General features: G+C 47.8%; 1 protein-coding gene across 1 annotated transcript in view; it reads right to left on the minus strand.

Moving 5' to 3' along the window:
* Positions 1-6,633, minus strand: part of PKD1L2 (polycystin 1 like 2) — a 100,355-nt gene extending 93,722 nt beyond the window's left edge. The window contains exons 1-3 of the mRNA XM_052656165.1: positions 6,333-6,633; positions 3,866-4,030; positions 1,384-1,569 (exon numbers count right to left, since the gene is read on the minus strand). Coding sequence (XP_052512125.1) covers positions 1,384-1,569; positions 3,866-4,030; positions 6,333-6,633 — 652 coding nt within the window. The remainder of the gene's footprint in view (positions 1-1,383; positions 1,570-3,865; positions 4,031-6,332) is intronic.
* Between the last annotated feature and the right edge of the window lie 9,841 nt (positions 6,634-16,474).

A 16,474-nucleotide genomic window follows, 5' to 3' on the forward strand; every position in this document is an offset into this window, starting at 1 on the left:
GCACTGGAGTGCAGTCTCCAAGAGAGAGGGGACATTGGTTTTGCTTTGCTCCTGTCCGCTGCTCTTTCTCCTGCACACAGAACAGTACCTGACACACAGCAGGCACAAAGTGAGTTCTGTGTGAGTGACTAAGGAGCAGCTTTGCTCCCTTGTAAGCCTGCATTTGTGTCTATCTCCCCATCAGACTGTGACCTCTGTTGAGGAACAGATTGTGTTTTACTCATCACTGAATCTACAGAGCCTGCTATCATGCATGGCATACTGTCGGTACTCGATTAATCAGTTTACTGTTGGCAAACTGATTGAATGAAAGAGTGATGGTGGCTCTTAGGTACAAACAGACACCCCCTGGGGCTCTGCCCAGATCTCCTCCAACCTTCCCCCAAAGGATGCAGGGTTTCATCCTGTGTGCCCCCTGGGTGTGGCTACAAGGTTTGAGAGCTTGCATCTGAGTGTTTGAGGAAATAGCCCACTGAGTTCCACCTGAGAGGGAGGCACACTCATTGGCCCGTCCAGCCCAGGCCATTCCCCCTTGGGGGGCCACAGTCTCAGGGATGTGGGGCCAACGAGGGAGTCGGAGGGAACCAACTAGCTGAAGCCGGCATTTCCTTCCCCAGCGCCTGCTCTAAGAGGAGCAAGGGCAGTGTGGGTCAGACGTGTGGGGAGAGGAGCAAGTTGTTTTCCAAGGGAAAATCCTTGTCACCAGACAAACCTGGCTCAGGGGCAGATTTAATCTGGTTTAGGAAAACAAGGGCCTAGAGAAATCCTCCCATGTAAAGGGGAGATACCATCCAGAATGGTGGTTTGATTAGACAAAGAAAAACAATTGTTTCAGGACTGTTCGCATAGCAAGGATCAATCCACACATCTCTCAACAGAGGAAGAGACAAACTATGATATAGTCACATAACGGGTGAAACAAATATGCTAGTACATGTATCAAGACGAATGACGGGTAATCTAACACTTTATTCATTTTGGTAATGAGAAAATGTTAAGCAAATATGGAGTAATGTTAAGATCTGACAAAGTTGGGTACTGAGTCCAAGGAATTTGTTGAAGTATTTTTTAGTCTTGTCTGTACATTTGAATTATTTTCAACTTTTAGAAGTTTAAATACGGAAGAGAAAGCAATATTGTTTGCACCCAGTTGGGATGGGGAGCAAAATGCCCACCGGACTCATCAGGTGGCTTTGATGTCAGGTGAGGTGTGAGCCACGGCCGCCTTACTGCCCTACTTGGTGTGGGCAGACTGGCCAGTTTCCCCACGTGAAAGAGGCCCGAGTTCAGATGTGAAACCAGTGCAATGCTTCCAGACCCCTTCGGTGGGCCCAGGACACCGAGAAGTGCCCTGCACTTGCAGCCAGAGCCCTTGGGTCCTACCTGCCACTTCATCCTTGACGCTGACCCAGCTGCATTCCTCCTCCAGGTCTGAGGGGTGCCTGGCATCCTGGATGCAGTAATGGGGCGTCCGGCGCCCATAGAAAGCGTCCTGGATCTGGATGACCTCCCCCGAGCCACAGTGCATGGTGGCATTGAGGCCCTCGCAGGCCAGACTCTGGCCGACACCTGTGGCAAAGGTAAGGAGGACACATGGTCGCAGATGGGCCAGTGCCTGTTGATGGGAAGTGGAGGGGCCTCGGGCCAGGACTGTGAGATGCTGGACACAGCGGGAGCTGACTCAGCAGGGCTGAGAAACAATGTAGTGCGCATGAGCATGGCTCTGGAGCCAGACTGCCCAGGGTCTGGGCCGGCCTGGCCTTGCCCTGGCTGTGCTGCCTTCTGCAGGCTACTCAGCTTCTCTGTGCCTGCCCTGTATGGGGTAGTCAATATCACACCCCATACAGCTGTTAGGAGGATCAAATGAATCTTCACACGTAAAGTCGGGGCCCTAGAAGCGGCAACTATAGCTCCGCCTGTTTAAGTACCTTCCTTGAGCCTTATCTGAAAACAATGCCTGGCACATAATAGATGCTAAACAAGCATTTTTTGAAAGAACTAGTGATTTCATTGAGTCTTTTTACCAGTCCTATGAGCTGTACTGTTATCCTTCTCTTTGGTGACATTGGGCTCTGTGGGGTCCCTGTGTTGAGACCCCACTCCAGCCCAGCTCCTGGCATGTGGTCCACACTAAGTAAGCATTTGTTTATTGACCTAGCTGAGGTGTGAACAGCAGAAAGTGGGAACCACTGGCTTTAAACTCAAGCCTGTCTGCCTGGTGGGAGCGCCACAGGGCAGAGGTTGAGACCAAAATCTGTGTTCATTCTTATGGCTGCTGTAACAAATGACCACAAACTTAGTGGCTTAAACATCACAAATGTATCTTCTTATAGTCGTGGTTCAGTGTGGGCTTTGCTGGGCTAAAATCCAGGTGTGGCCAGGGCTGATTGCTCCTGGAGCCTTCAGGGGAGAATCGATTCCCTTGCCTTTTCCAGCTTCCAGAGGCCCCTACAGTCCTCATTCCGTGGCCCCTTCCTCTGTCTTCAAAGCCAGTAGCACAGCATCTACCCCTCTCTCTCTGTCTCTGATCGTCACGTCTCGTCTCGTCACTTCCTAGATGTGTGACCTTGGGCCAGGAACTTACCCCAGAACTTCCGAGCCTCCCTTTCTTAGCTTTGTAGCGGGCCTGCAACAGAACAGTAGAGGTCCTTCTACTGTGTGACGAGTAAGTGCACACAGGCGTGCGCAGTTCAGCTCCTGGGGCTGAAGGTGCTGAGACAGGCTTGTGGTCGGGGTGGGGAAGGGGAGGGGCTTCGTGGGGGTGAGGGAGGGACTTGGTAAGCCAGGGAAGTTGCATAACCCACAGGTGCACAAAGTTTCTGAGTTTCAGAATCAGCCAGGCAGGAGAGTTAAGCTTGAATGCACCTATTTAAAGCTGAGCATGGGGGAAATAGAGCAGGGACCCCTGTAAGTGTCTGAGCCCAGAATGGGGCCTGGAAGGCAGAGTCTCCACTAAGGGGTTTAGAAACAGGAAGAGAGCTGGGCCCAGAAAGCCCAAAAGCTTCTACTGAGCCTGGCTTGAGGGTCGGGGGACCATGGGATAGCTCAACTCCAAGACCAGGCCCCACATGGCGGGCAGGACCCAGCATGGAGCCACAGGCCATGCCTTCAGGGACTTGCACACACACACAGCCCCCAGGGCCCGCAAAGGGTCAACCACAGGCAGCAGCTGGAAAGGGCACAAGAGCAGAGCATAGAGGGGATTCAGGAGTTGGGGGTGAGGGGCTCAAAGCCAGGCTGACCAGGGAGCAGGAGTCAAGGGCGAGTGAGAACAATCTCCTGGGACCACATCTCCTTCCACGGGAAGACTGGAAAGGAAAGGAAATGGAGCTGGGCATCTCCCTCTAATGCAGATTGTGAGAGGGGAAGACAGAGACAGGTGAGCCTAGCGCAGAGGTAGGCAGGTAAGTGGGCAGGGATGCAAGCTGGAGAGACGGTGGAGTGAGACACAGAGACAGAGCATCACACGCAGAGACCGTGGGCATTCAGAGAGAGACACAGAGAGACACAGAGAGAAACAGAGAGACAGAGAGACACACAGAGACAGAGAGACCCAGAGCATCACACGCAGAGACCGTGGGCATTCAGAGAGAGACAGAGAGACACAGAGAGACCCAGAGCATCACACGCAGAGACCGTGGGGATTCAGAGAGAAACACAGAGAGACACAGAGAGAAACAGAGAGACACAGAGAGACACACAGAGACAGAGAGACACAGAGAGACCCAGAGCATCACACACAGAGACCGTGGGCATTCAGAGAGAGACACAGAGAGACACAGTGAGAGGAGAGATGTGGAGAGACAGGGACAAACCAAGAGAGAGAAAAAGATGGAGGGGGACCCCAGAGCAGAGGCCAACTCACCAAACTGACAGATGAAGGCGAACTCCTGCGTGCAGTTGTCCGAAGCCACCCACCTAAAGGAAGGGTCTCTCCCGATGTAGCTGCAGGCTTTGGGTGCAGAAGCATCCTGCCCTCGGCGCCAGTGGCTGTAGCTCACACCTGAGGCGTCCATCCAGATCCTGGGCCCTGGGATGGGAACACAACCACCAGGCCTTGCCCCAGCGCCACTCCTTGTGTGCCGTGGGTGCTTAATCAGTGCTGACGGACAGCCTGAGGGCCTCTGTGCCACGCCAGTGCAGGAGCATTGCCTAGCCACTGTCTTCCAACGTAAGACAGGAAGACCTGTCTTCCAGGTTTCCTGACTTGTAAACCAGGTCACCGAGCCAGAGAGCCCATGCAAGGCAGTTTGATTAAATAAATGATGCTCCCAGCAATGTCTAAGCCCAGTCTAAAAAAGAGCATAGCAGTGTGCCTTGGGATGGTAAGAAATGTTTCAGAAAGAAACAGGGACTTGTTATATATACGTGGACAGGGATAAGTTAAAGCAGTTTTCATTGCCTCAGTACTCTTCAGAGACTTGAATGCACTGACAAGACTACTGAAGAAGTGAGAGAGAGACTCTGTGTGTGTGTGTGTGTGTGTGTATCAACGACACCAGAGATCTCGAAAGCACTGGATATGAAATATTCACTGTGAAGACTTAAAAATACATTTACCATTTTTTAGAGGAAAAGGAATCCATACATATGGTTAAGGAAGATTCAAAGAGAGCAAAAAGGTATAAAATGAAAACATCTTCCCTCTTTCAACTCACAGACTTCTCCCATCATTGTTATGTTTCTTGCAAATTGTTCCAGAACAAATGGCATGCACACATCCACCTCTAGAGCACCTGGAATCTAGTACACGAATGGTACGTAGCATAGTACACAAATGCTATGGTACTGCACACAGCCAGGACAGTCCCCTGCTTCTTAAGCAACTTTGAATGTTGGAGGTTGGGACCTAGCAGCCTACTCAGATCTACCCCATTTTCTGTAACAGCCATGCAGCATCCCTTGGAGATTTTAAACAGACATGCTCCGGACCTCAGTGGTAAAGAATCCACCTGCCAATGCAGGGGACACTGGTCCGATCCCTGGTCTGGGGAGATCCTGCATGTTGCGGGGCAGCTAAGCCCGTGTGCCACAGCTACTGAGCCCACATGCCACAGCTGCGGCAGCCGGTTCCCCCCAGAGCCCGTGCTCCAGGACGAGAGAAGCCCCTGCGCCTGGAGAGCAGCCCCCACTTGCTGCAACTAGAGCCAGCCTTCACGCAGCAGCAAAGGCCCAGCACAGCCAATAATGAGCAAGGAAAGATCTAAAATAGACATGCTCCTTTAACTGCGTGTAGACGAGTGTCTGATATACCGAAATCCACACTTTCTGTGCCTACAAAACAAGAAACCGTTCAATGGATGTCACCTGAAGATGCATCTTAGAATTCAGATCTCCTGGTTGTAAGTTTCCTAAACTGAGCTTTGCCGGATGCTCCTTTATTAAAGCCTTTCCATCCATGCTGGCACGTTTCTGCAGGTGCTCAGCCCAGACCAAGCTACTCATTGCTAAAGTCCAGCAGTTTCTACAGAGCAATGCAAGGTGGCAGGACACTGTCATCTTGAACAAGTCATGTCCTCTCTCTGGACATATTTTTCCTGTCCATAAAATAAGTGTAGCAGTGCTCGCCTCATGGGGCAGGTGTAAAGCTTAAATATGAACACCCATTCTTTGTTATGAACGGACCCCAGGAAAACAAAAATGGCCAGAATACCATTCCTTCCCTTGAAGAGTTCACAGTGTGGGGGAAGACACCTAAGAACTGACGTCATGCCAGAAGTGGACAAGGTCCTCAGGTGCAAAGAGGAGGACTCACCTGAACATGCGGGGGTTAAAGGAAGGCTCACTATTCCACCAAGAACCGAGAAAAGGATAAGGAAGGGTTTCCAGGGCGACCGTTAACATGAGACTTTCTGTTGTGAACTGAACTGTGTTAAGCACTTAACCCGCTTCAGCCTCATAACAAGTAAGGAAAGACATATGGGAGTGCTTTGGAAATAACTTAGTCATTATTTCCTGAGGCTCAGTTTTCTTGTTTATTGAGTAGGGACAACAGTGATAATTCTCATCAATTATAAGGATTCAGTGTGAAAATGGATGTGAAGCCCTCAGGGCAGTGCCCATCACTGTTCCACCAAGAACTGAAGATGCCACAGCTAGTCTTAGGCACAAGTAAAGAAAAGGACATTTCTAGCACGTTAGCTGTGTGCCAGATTCTCTGCTAGCTACTGAGCAAGAATTATTTCATTTGATCCACAAAACAACCAAAAGGAGAATCTCCTAATCATGAGAATTGGCACATGTTAATTTGCTCCATGGAGCTCTGGATAAGAAGCTGTGGTGAGAATCACAGCCACAAACTCCCCGTAAACTGTAATTATCACAGCACCTACCTTCCGCGGTTCCATTCCGAGCTGAGTTCCCTGTGAGTCCAATCCACCATTCCCTGTCCTGGGAGAGGTGCTTCTGCAGAAATTGCTGGGTGGCTTCATCACGAATGAAGACCAGATGACCTCCTTGCCCCTCGCACCAGCGCTGGGCACCATAGAAGGTGCGGCTGAGAGACACAAATTCATAGCAAGCATCTCTGAAAGCCACTTGGCTCTTAGAGCAAAAGCTGCCATCCTCTGGCTTAGCAGTAATGGCCCCAAACTCCAGAGCAAGCCCCAGGAGTACCACGGCCAAGGTGCTCATGTTTGAACCGCGGCTGGAGCATCTGGGTGGAGTCGGCTCAGGTCCTTCATATGTTGGTGCTCTCACAACTGACTGCGATCCATCTTTCCTCCTCGTTTTGTATCACATCATAGTGACTAACCTCTTGTTTAAGAGACAAAACACTCAGGATGAAATGTGTCTGCCGTTTTGCTTCCCCCGGCTCTTTGTTCCATGACAGGTCCAAATCCAGTTAATTTGCAGAACAGTCTTGTAGAGAAAGATAACATTGCTGTATCACCTGTCTGCTTGTCATTGGGTCAACTGTCAGCTTCTGATAAAAATGACTGGTTACTGGTTTTACGTCATTACCCTTCAGGGCTAAATGTTTCACGAGGAGCCATCAGCTTGTGGGAACTATGCGATAAAAGGAAAACAGCAGGAAAGCTAGAGTTATGGATGGTGAAGAAACCAAGTTGTGCTCATCTCCAGCCCTACTGTCTGGAGTGGCCACTCTGCCCAGATGATAATCACATTCTCCCAGCATGGCTTTATCCTAAGTAAGACTTTTTTCTGCTCTCTGACTTATCACATTGCCACTTGTGCCTATTTGAGAATAAATATTTCCTACAAAATTTATTTGATGTCATCATGAAAATAAGCTTTTAAAACTTCAAACCTGCCCATCCTCACCCAACTGCCTAAACCCTCCAACAGGTGTCCATGGTCAATGGATCAAGTTCAAGCCTCTTGGCTTTGTATTCAAGGCCCTATAAGAACTGGTCCCTGACAGTGTTTCCAAATACACCCCCAAAATGTGGGGAAACAGGGTTTTTCACTGATTGCTGTTGGAATTATAAATTAGTACAATCTCTGTTGTGGGCAGTATAGAAATACCTACCAAAAAACATTAAAATTTTAAAAGCAAAATCTCTGTAATGTTGCAGTTCCACTTCTAGGAATTTTACCTACAGAAAAATTCATACATATGTGAAATATTATATATATAGATATATGGTTATTTGTTGCAGAATTTTGTAAGAAGGAAAGATTGGAAACAACCTAAACATCCGTTGAGAGAAAACTGGTTAATAAAATATGGTACATCCCATGTACCCACTATTCTGGAAATTTCATCTAAATGGAATCTTACACTATGTTGCCTTTTGTGACTGGCTTCTTTCACTTTAGCATAATGTCTTCAAGGTTCATCCATCTTACAGCAGGTATTGATGCTTTTCTTTTTTTTTTTTTTTGGTGGGGAGAGCATTCCTAAAAAGTTTATAGAATAAATGTTCAATGAAGAGTCTTTCAGATATGTTATATCCCCACCTTAGCTTTTTGTTTGCCTTTCTGGGTAATGTTTGTTGTTCATGATAACTTTTAATATTAATTAAGTTTGCCAAAATTACTATGGTACTTTAGCAGTGGGAAAATGCGAGAGTTTCTCTAGCGAATTTTTTCTTTAGAAAGATATCTATGGAGGCCATTTGGGTTGTGATAGGGGTGATACCAGGGCCTGGTTTATACCATTATGACAAAACACAGCACTGGAAGAGATGGGCTGCTTAAGAAGCTAGTAATTTGTGGTTGGAGAAGGGAGCCATGCAATGTGGTGGGACTCTGGAGCCTTCAGAAAAGGTATCAGATAAATGGATTCTCATGGCAGGGTGGCCAAAGGCTTTAGAAAACACAGTTATCTGATGTTTGGTTTTAAGCTGTTAACTTGCTCTGACCTAAGTTACCACTTTTTGTTTTTCGCTCCCATCCCTCTCTCCCCCAGCTTCTGGCAACTACGACTTTCTGTCTTTATGGACTTAACCATTCTGGATGTTTCATACACACAGAATCATATGTGTACCTTTGTGTCTAGCATAATATTTTCTAAGTTTTCACTTTATTCCTTTTTTACTGCAGGTAATATAGACCACATATTGCTTATCCATCTTTCTGTTGAGGTACACTTGGATCATTTTATTCTGTGCATTTATTGGGGAGAAGGAGTGATGTCTCTTAATCTCCGTGTATCCCTTGGCTGGCACACAGTAGGACTCAATTGCACTGGCCAGCCTGGCCCCATCCCAGGTCCCTGGGGCTGACCCTTGAAAACCAACCCCTCCCCCCAACCCAATTTCCATTCCCAGAAGCCTTCCAAGCCCTCAGGAGTCGTTCCGCCAGGCAGGGCCCTGGGTACGATTCGATGTCAGCGCTGACTCACAGGCTGGAACAACGGCTGGGCAGAGCTAGCCTCTTATCTCTAGGGGCCAAGCAACAAATGACTTTCTTTAGAAAATTATGTGGAAGGCCACACGCAGAGATAGCGTATCTCCTGGGTAAAGGCTTAATTTATGTGCCTCATGGAATGTGCTTGGCGACATTCGATAAGGATTGCAAATCTGCAGGCTAAATTCCATTTTCATGTTCTTCATATTCTGATTAATTGCAGACTCCTGGGCACAGAATTTATCTGGGTGATGTCAGCTCTCAAGGTGCCTTAACCTCTGTGTATGTGAAGAAAAGACACAGGACATGACTGGACCCATGTGAGCCTGATTCCAGGGATCCAATCCAGCTGCCCAAGCCTGCAAATCCTGGTTGGCATTATCAGTAAGTGGAAAAGAGGAAGAGAGCAGGTTTGGTTTAAATAGGACATTGAGTCCCTAAAAAGAACCAGAATGCTGTTCATGCCCTGCAGACCAGACATCCCAGTCCTAGGAACAGACCCACATTAGTCTGGCTTCCCTCAGAAACCTGAGACAAGAACTCAAGTGCAAGCAGTTTATTTGGAAAAGGGTACAATTCTACATGAATTGGTGTTTTTGTTAGTCATATTGAATCTTTGTCACTTATTTGATCAAAAAGACAACAAAGCAAAAGAATTTTCATAGTTTCATCCTCCTAACACATTTTCATTTCTTTGTGTCTCCTTTGAATGCTTCTTCTCTTGAAGATAAACATTTTACTCAGGCACAGTCATAGTACACGTATAACTAACTAGTTCACATTGAATCCTGCCTTTCCCTCTTAGTATTATAGGAAGTCTTTTTCATGTTGCTAAATGGCTTTGAAATCAGCATGGTGGTGGCTGAGTCTCCTTTCATGAATGGACCTTTACTCATCCATTCCCATTTGCTAGATTTTATGTGTGATTTTCTCCATCTATTCAGTTTTGCTATCCTAGTCAACACTGCTATGAACATCTTCTGAGTTACCTCTTGAGGGTTATAGCAGACACTGGCAATGCCTTACCTTAGCCCCTTATACCATGTAAGGCTTCTCAATGCAGACACCCATGGCTCTTTGCCTCCCTCTGCACACAAGGAACAGGATGGACGTTTCCAGAAGTTAGCCTGTCAGGAGAAACTCTCACCCTTATTGACCAAAGTTGCTGGGTCAATCCCCCAGCTCTCTCAAGATCACTCTAAGGCATGTTCACACCATCTCTAGAGTTCCCCACCAAGGGAGCTCAGTTGTCCCAGATGGTAATGGCCTTGATAATGCACTGTTAATGTCTACCAAAGTCTTCCTAGGTGGCTCAGTGGTGAAGAATCTGCCTACCAAGCAGGAGACACAGGTTTGATCCCTGGGTTGGGAAGATTCCCTGAAGAAAGAAATGGCAATCCACTCCAGTATTCTAGCCTGGCAAATCCCATGGACAGAAGAGCCTGGCAGGCTACAGTCCACAGCGTCGCAAAGAGTCAGACATGACTTAGCAACTAAATGACAACAGCAATGTCTGCCCTCCCGGTCTCACTTCCCACTCCCTCGCTGGCATTTTCTGGGTTTATGTCCCAAATAAACCGTCTGTGCACTGGAATCTTGGTCTTCAGGTCTGCTTCTGGGAAAGCCAAGCTCAGACAAGTCTCTTCTCAGGACTGGGATGCTGCCCACAGGGCATGAACATCTCTGTGATTCTTGCTGTAGACTCAACACCTATTTAAACCAAATTAATAATCTCGCTGTTGTTCCTGTTTCTGATCCCACCTGAAGGCTTAGGCTGCTGGATCAAATTCCGAGAAACATGTTTGCACAGCTGAGTCATCGTGTCCTGCACACTCTTCTGATGATTTCAGTACTATACTTGGGGACCAGCTCTGAGCAGCTGATAATGACCTCAGTATTGGAATAGTGGGTGGTGTTCTCTAGATTTTTTAAACATTTGTGTAGATGAACCTTCCAGGTTTGCTCACATGTACTTGGTTGTTTGCTACTGTAAGGTGCCTGGTAACCTGGATCTTGAAGGACTAGAAAGAAATGGGGTAGAGGTAGGGATTGGAGGAGAGCTAGTTGAAGAGGCATCTCAGGCAGAGGCCCCCAGATTGCCAAGTTCCTGTTTCATATCAGTACCCCAGAACCAAGATAAACTACAGAACCTTACCTTATCTCCCGCTGGGTGGCCTGCCGCAGCCAGCCACCACTCTTTTGCACATGCTGTTTCTTTACTGAGAATGCCTTCTCTTATACATTTGCACACTTACACACTTTTTCAAGAATAGCTCAACTGTAAACCTCTTCCCCTAAGCCTTCTCAGGTGCGGCAGGAGTTAAGTGCCACTTATTTCATGTCTTTATAACAGTTTACTTCCATTTTAACATTAATGCCCACTGTATTTTAGTCTTGTCAATTCTAGCTCCCAAGTATGACAGATTCGTTTTATATAAATGATAATATACAGTACATCTGTGTGCTGCTGCTGTGTCACTTCAGTTGTGTCCGACTCTGTGCGACCCCATAGACGGCAGCCCACCAGACTCCCCCGTCCCTGGGATTCTCCAGGCAAGAATACTGGAGTGGGTTGCCATTGCCTTCTCCAATGCATGAAAGTGAAAAGTAAAAGTGAAGTGGCTCAGTCGTGTCCGACTCTTAGCGACCCCATGGACTGCAGCCCGCCAGGCTCCTCCGTCCATGGGATTTTCCAGGCAAGAGTACTGGAGTGGGGTGCCATGTGGTTATTATTATTATTACCTGCATTCCTTTCTCCATGAGGTCAGGTCAGCTCCCTGAGGTCAGGAGCTATGATTTCCCGCTTTTCTGCCTGTCATACCCTATTTGACACCAGCCTCTGCTGGTTAGTAGAATTTTGAGGAAGTTACAAATCCTGTTAAGTGTTAATGGCATAATTTATGGTCTTTGTTCAGCAAAGAAGTGTTTGCTCCTGGAGTCCCAGGGAGGCTCACCCCCTGCTCCCTAAATCCTGTGTCCCGCCCCCCCACCCCCACCCCGTCCCAGTGCTTGTCCCTAGGGGAGGCAGCTGCCGCCTTTGCTGGGACTTTGCCACCCTGAACCCTGCTATCCAAGATTTCCACATTATCTGCTCAGCTTATCACCATGGCTAATTAGAGGCACCATTTAAAAGTTAGCTTAATTGGAAAACTGCAAAGTAATTTAGATATGATAACATTATCTCCAAAAGGGAAACATTAACTCATTATAGGCCATAATTTTAGCAGAAGATACAGAATTGTGAAATAAGGCTGCTGTGGGTTTTTTATTTTTATTTATTTTTTTGGCTGTACTGCGTGTCACGCAGAACTTCCCTGACCAGGGATCGAACCTATGCCTCTTGCAGTGGAAGCGCAGAGTCTTAACCACTGGACCAGCAGGGAAGTCCGAGGCTGTCTTTTTTTTTGTTTTTAATGATTTTATTTATTTATGTTTATTTTTGGCTGTGCTGGGTCTCTGTTGCTGCACAGGCTTTTCTCTAGCTGTGGCAAGTGGAGGCGACTCTCAAGCTGTACTTTAAAGGCTTCTCATCACGCTGGCTTCTCTTGTCGCAGAGCCCGGGCTCCCGAGCTCCAGGGCTTCAGCAGCTGCAGCTGCCAGGCTCTAGAGCACAGGCTCAGCGGTTGCGTCAGCTGGGCCTAGTCGCCCCTCAGCATGTGGGATGTTCCAGGATCAGGGATTGAACGCGTGTCTCCTGCATCAGCAGGCAGATTCTTTATCAACGAGCCGAGCCACCACCAGGGGAGCCCCGAGGCTGTTGTTTTTATATCACAAGAACTTCTCCTTTTGAATTTAGCTTTACTTCTTGATCCCAAGACTGCTTTATGGATGTAACATGCTCCATGGAAAAAGTGGCCTCAGGGAAGTGTAGCCTCCTCTTCCTGCCTCCTTCTCCAGATGATCAGGTAAGGGGATCCCATGTTCAGTCACCTACCCCTGCCTTGTTGTGTGATTTCTGGCCCAGGGCTACAGCCTCAAAAGCTTCAGTTGCTTCCTCCATAAAGTTCAGTTCGTTCAGTTGCTCAGTTGTGTCCGACTTTTTGCGGCCCCATGGACTGCAGCACGCCAGGCTTCCCTGTCCATCACCACCTCCCGGAGAGAGTAGCTTCCAGTTCAGTCGCTCAGTTGTGTCCAACTCTTTGCGGCCCCATGGACTATGCAAGTCCATGGAATTTTCTAGGTCAGAATACTGGAGTGGACAGTCTTTCCCTTCTCCAGAGGATCTTCCCAACCCAGGGATCGAACCCAGGTCTCCTGCATTGCAGGTGGATTCTTTACCAGCTGAGCCACAAGGGAAGCCCTCCTCCATAAAGAGGGGACAGTAATAGTGCCTGCTGGGTCTGGGCCAGGATAAGAAAATATGGCTGGTGAGCACAAAGCACAAAGCGGGGCACACATCTGGGAAGGCCCGTCCTTCCCCCTTCCCGAGGGAGGAGACCATGCCTTCTTGCTCCCCCTGAGAGCCTCTCAGACCCTCCAGAGGGCAGACGGTGTGTGGTTCTGCACTCCGCCCTCCGCCCTCTGGGAGGGAGTCCTCTTCCAAGTCTCTGGATTGCTGCTGGAGGCAACATGGCCAGCTTGTGCAAACATGTGTGTGACTTGGGAGGAGCTCCAGGGATACTCAACCCAGCTCAGGGAAGGGCCCTGCCAGTCAGCGCCTCCTAGAGTTCCAACCTTCTTCCTGCTTCCCTCTTGGCAACCCCAGCCTCCAGTGCTTCAAGTCTGAACAGTTCTCTTCCCCGCTTCCCTCTCTCTTGCCCACCGTTTCCCCCGATCCCTCCTCCCCTCTCCTGCATGCCCACTCCGTCAAGAGTCTGGTACGAAGTGGTGTGGCCAGGCTGTGTGATGTCTCTGAGTCTCTACCCAAGCTGGGTCCCCTTTTGGCCTCTTCCCAGCTTCTCCATGTGGCCAACTCCCAGTTATCCTTCAGCTCTCAGCTCAGCATTGCCCCTTCTGGGAAGCCTTCTGGACATTCACTCTCCTCACCACGTTCCTCACCCTAGAGGATTTCCCACGCCTGCCTCTTTGTCACCTCTGGTGTGCCACTGCTACCCCCCTCCCCGAGGGAGGCGCTCTATACTTGTGGAGCAGATGAATATGTGAATGGATAAATGAATGGATACTTGGGCTATTTGCATTTTTACCACTGTGAACCATGTGCTTCTCTGACCCTTGTACCCTCCAAACTGGCTTGTTGTGCAGTCATACCTGCTTCTGTCTGCCCGAGTCACATATAAATGCCATCCTGGCAGCTCTCCAGCTAACTCAGCACTGTCAGAAGAACCTTCCATGATGATCCGCACTGTCCAATACGGCAGCCACCAGCTGCACATGTCTACAGTTCAGTTCAGTTCAGTTCAGTCGCTCAGGCATGGTTCAAAGCCGAGTTCCGTATATTAGGAAAGTTACTTAGCTCCTCTGTGCCTCCCTCTCCTTATCTGTACCATGGAGCTAAACACCTGTACCTAGGGTTATTGTGTGGAGGACATGAGTTTTTACGTACAAAAGTTTTAGAAGAAAGCCCAGTACACAGGAAGCTCTCAATAAATGGCACTTATAGTTAGTATCTCTTACTATGTCAGTGACAGGGTCATCCATGCTTCCTCACCATCCACCAGTCCTGGGTTCAGCCTTAGCGGAGACTGGTATCTTTGGCTTCCTCTCTCTTGAAGCCTTCATCTTAAGGGGACTTTTGCTGCCACGGAAGAAGTTCTGGCTATCCTGATAGATCTCAGGGAGAGGGTGAGTGACGGGCCCTGAGACCACATGGAGAGGGAGAGAGGTCCAGGCCCAGCGCTCCTGGTGTCCCAGTCAGCTGCCAGCAGATTCCCAACCACTCCCGGAACCACACACAGTGAAAGCAGAGGACTGACCCACACAGCACTGCAGACCCCCAGAGCTGAGCCCACTGAACCCGCAGACGCAATCAAAATGGCTGTTGTTTGAAGTCACTAAGTCTTTTTTTTCCATTTAATAGTGTTTTTTAATTTAATTTTTGTGTTATTTTGGGGTTGATTGACAATATTGTATAGGTTTCAGGTGTGCAGCAAAGTGATTCAGTTATACAGATACATCCATCCATTCTTTTTCAGACTCTCTTCCCATTTAGGTTAGCACAGAATACTGAGTAGAGTTCTCTGTGTTGATTTTCTACTTTGTATATAGTAGTGTGTTTATATTAATCCCAAACTCCTAATTTACCCCTCTCCCACCTTTTCCCTTTGGTAATCATAAGTGTGCTCCCTATGTCTGTAAGTTTGTTTCTGCGTTGTAGATGGATTCATTTGTTCCGTATTTTAGATTTCACTTATAAGTGATATCATATGGTATGTGTCTCTGTCTGACTCACTTCACTTAGTGTGATAGCCTCTAGGTCCATCCATGTTGCTGCAAATGGCATCATTTCGTCCTATTTTATGGATGAATAATATTCTATTGCATATATGCACCTCATCTTCTTTATCTGTTCATCTGTTGATGGGCATTTAGGTTGCTTCCATGCCCTGGCTATCGTAAATAATGGTGCAATGAACATAGGGGTCCGTATATCTTTTCGAATTACGGTTTTCTCCAGATACACGCCCAGGAGTGGGATTGCTGGATCATATGGTATTTTTATTTTTTAAGGAACCTCCATACTGGTCTGCATAGTGTCTGCACCAATTTATATCCTACCAACAGTGTAGGCGGAGGGTTCCCTTTTCTCCACACTCTCTCCAGCATTTGTTTCATGCAGACTTTTAAATAATGGCCATTCTGACTGGTGTGAGGTGGTACCTCATTATAGTTTGATTTGGATTTCTCTAACCCACTCCAGTATTCTTGCCTGGAGAATCTCATGGACAGGGGAGCCTGATGGGCTACAATCTGTAGGATTGCAAAGAGTCAGACACGACTGAGCAACTCACACACACACACACACACAATAATTAGTGATGTTGAGCATCTTTTTATGTGTTTTTTGGCCATCTGTATGTTGAAGACACTGAGTCTTAGAGTGGTTTGTTACATATCAATAAATGACCAAAACTCTTGTGTATAAAGAGCTGCTTCCCTTCATATTCCCCTTGCCCTGTTCGCTTATGCATTGGCCAGTTTTTGTCCCATTTTAAGGCATTTTAGAAATTGTGAAACACCTACTTTTTGGATAACACCTACTTTTGTTCTCATGTTTACTCTGTTCCTCAACCAACAGCTTCAAAAAGTGGGCAGCATTACTGGGTACTGGGCAAGAACATGCACAGACTAGCTGTTGACCTTATGAGTGGTGTTTATCAGAGGCTGGAGGACAGGCCAGGAGACAACTCCTACTTGTCCACTCTTCCATATTAGCAAAGACATAGAAAGCAGGGGTCAGGCTTTGTGGTTCCAGAGCGATGCCAGAGCTTCTTGGGAAATAGCACTGTTTACAAAGAGGGAGGGTAGAAGTTTGACATGAAGACAGCCCTGTGAACCACTGCACCACCTTTAACTGCCTTAGGAAATGTGTGTCCTGTGGGGTATGCAGACTCAGCCCCCAAACCGAAAGAACATCATGAGAGCCTAAGAAGGCAGGGACTGACTCTCATTAATCCCTTCTGTATCCTCAGAACTTGGTGTGTAGTCAGTGTAAGTTCCCAGAAGGCACGGAATAGTTTTCCTGCTTGGCTTGCTGCTGCAT

Source organism: Budorcas taxicolor, chromosome 18, assembly GCF_023091745.1.
Source record: "Budorcas taxicolor isolate Tak-1 chromosome 18, Takin1.1, whole genome shotgun sequence".
Lineage (NCBI taxonomy): Eukaryota > Metazoa > Chordata > Mammalia > Artiodactyla > Bovidae > Budorcas > Budorcas taxicolor.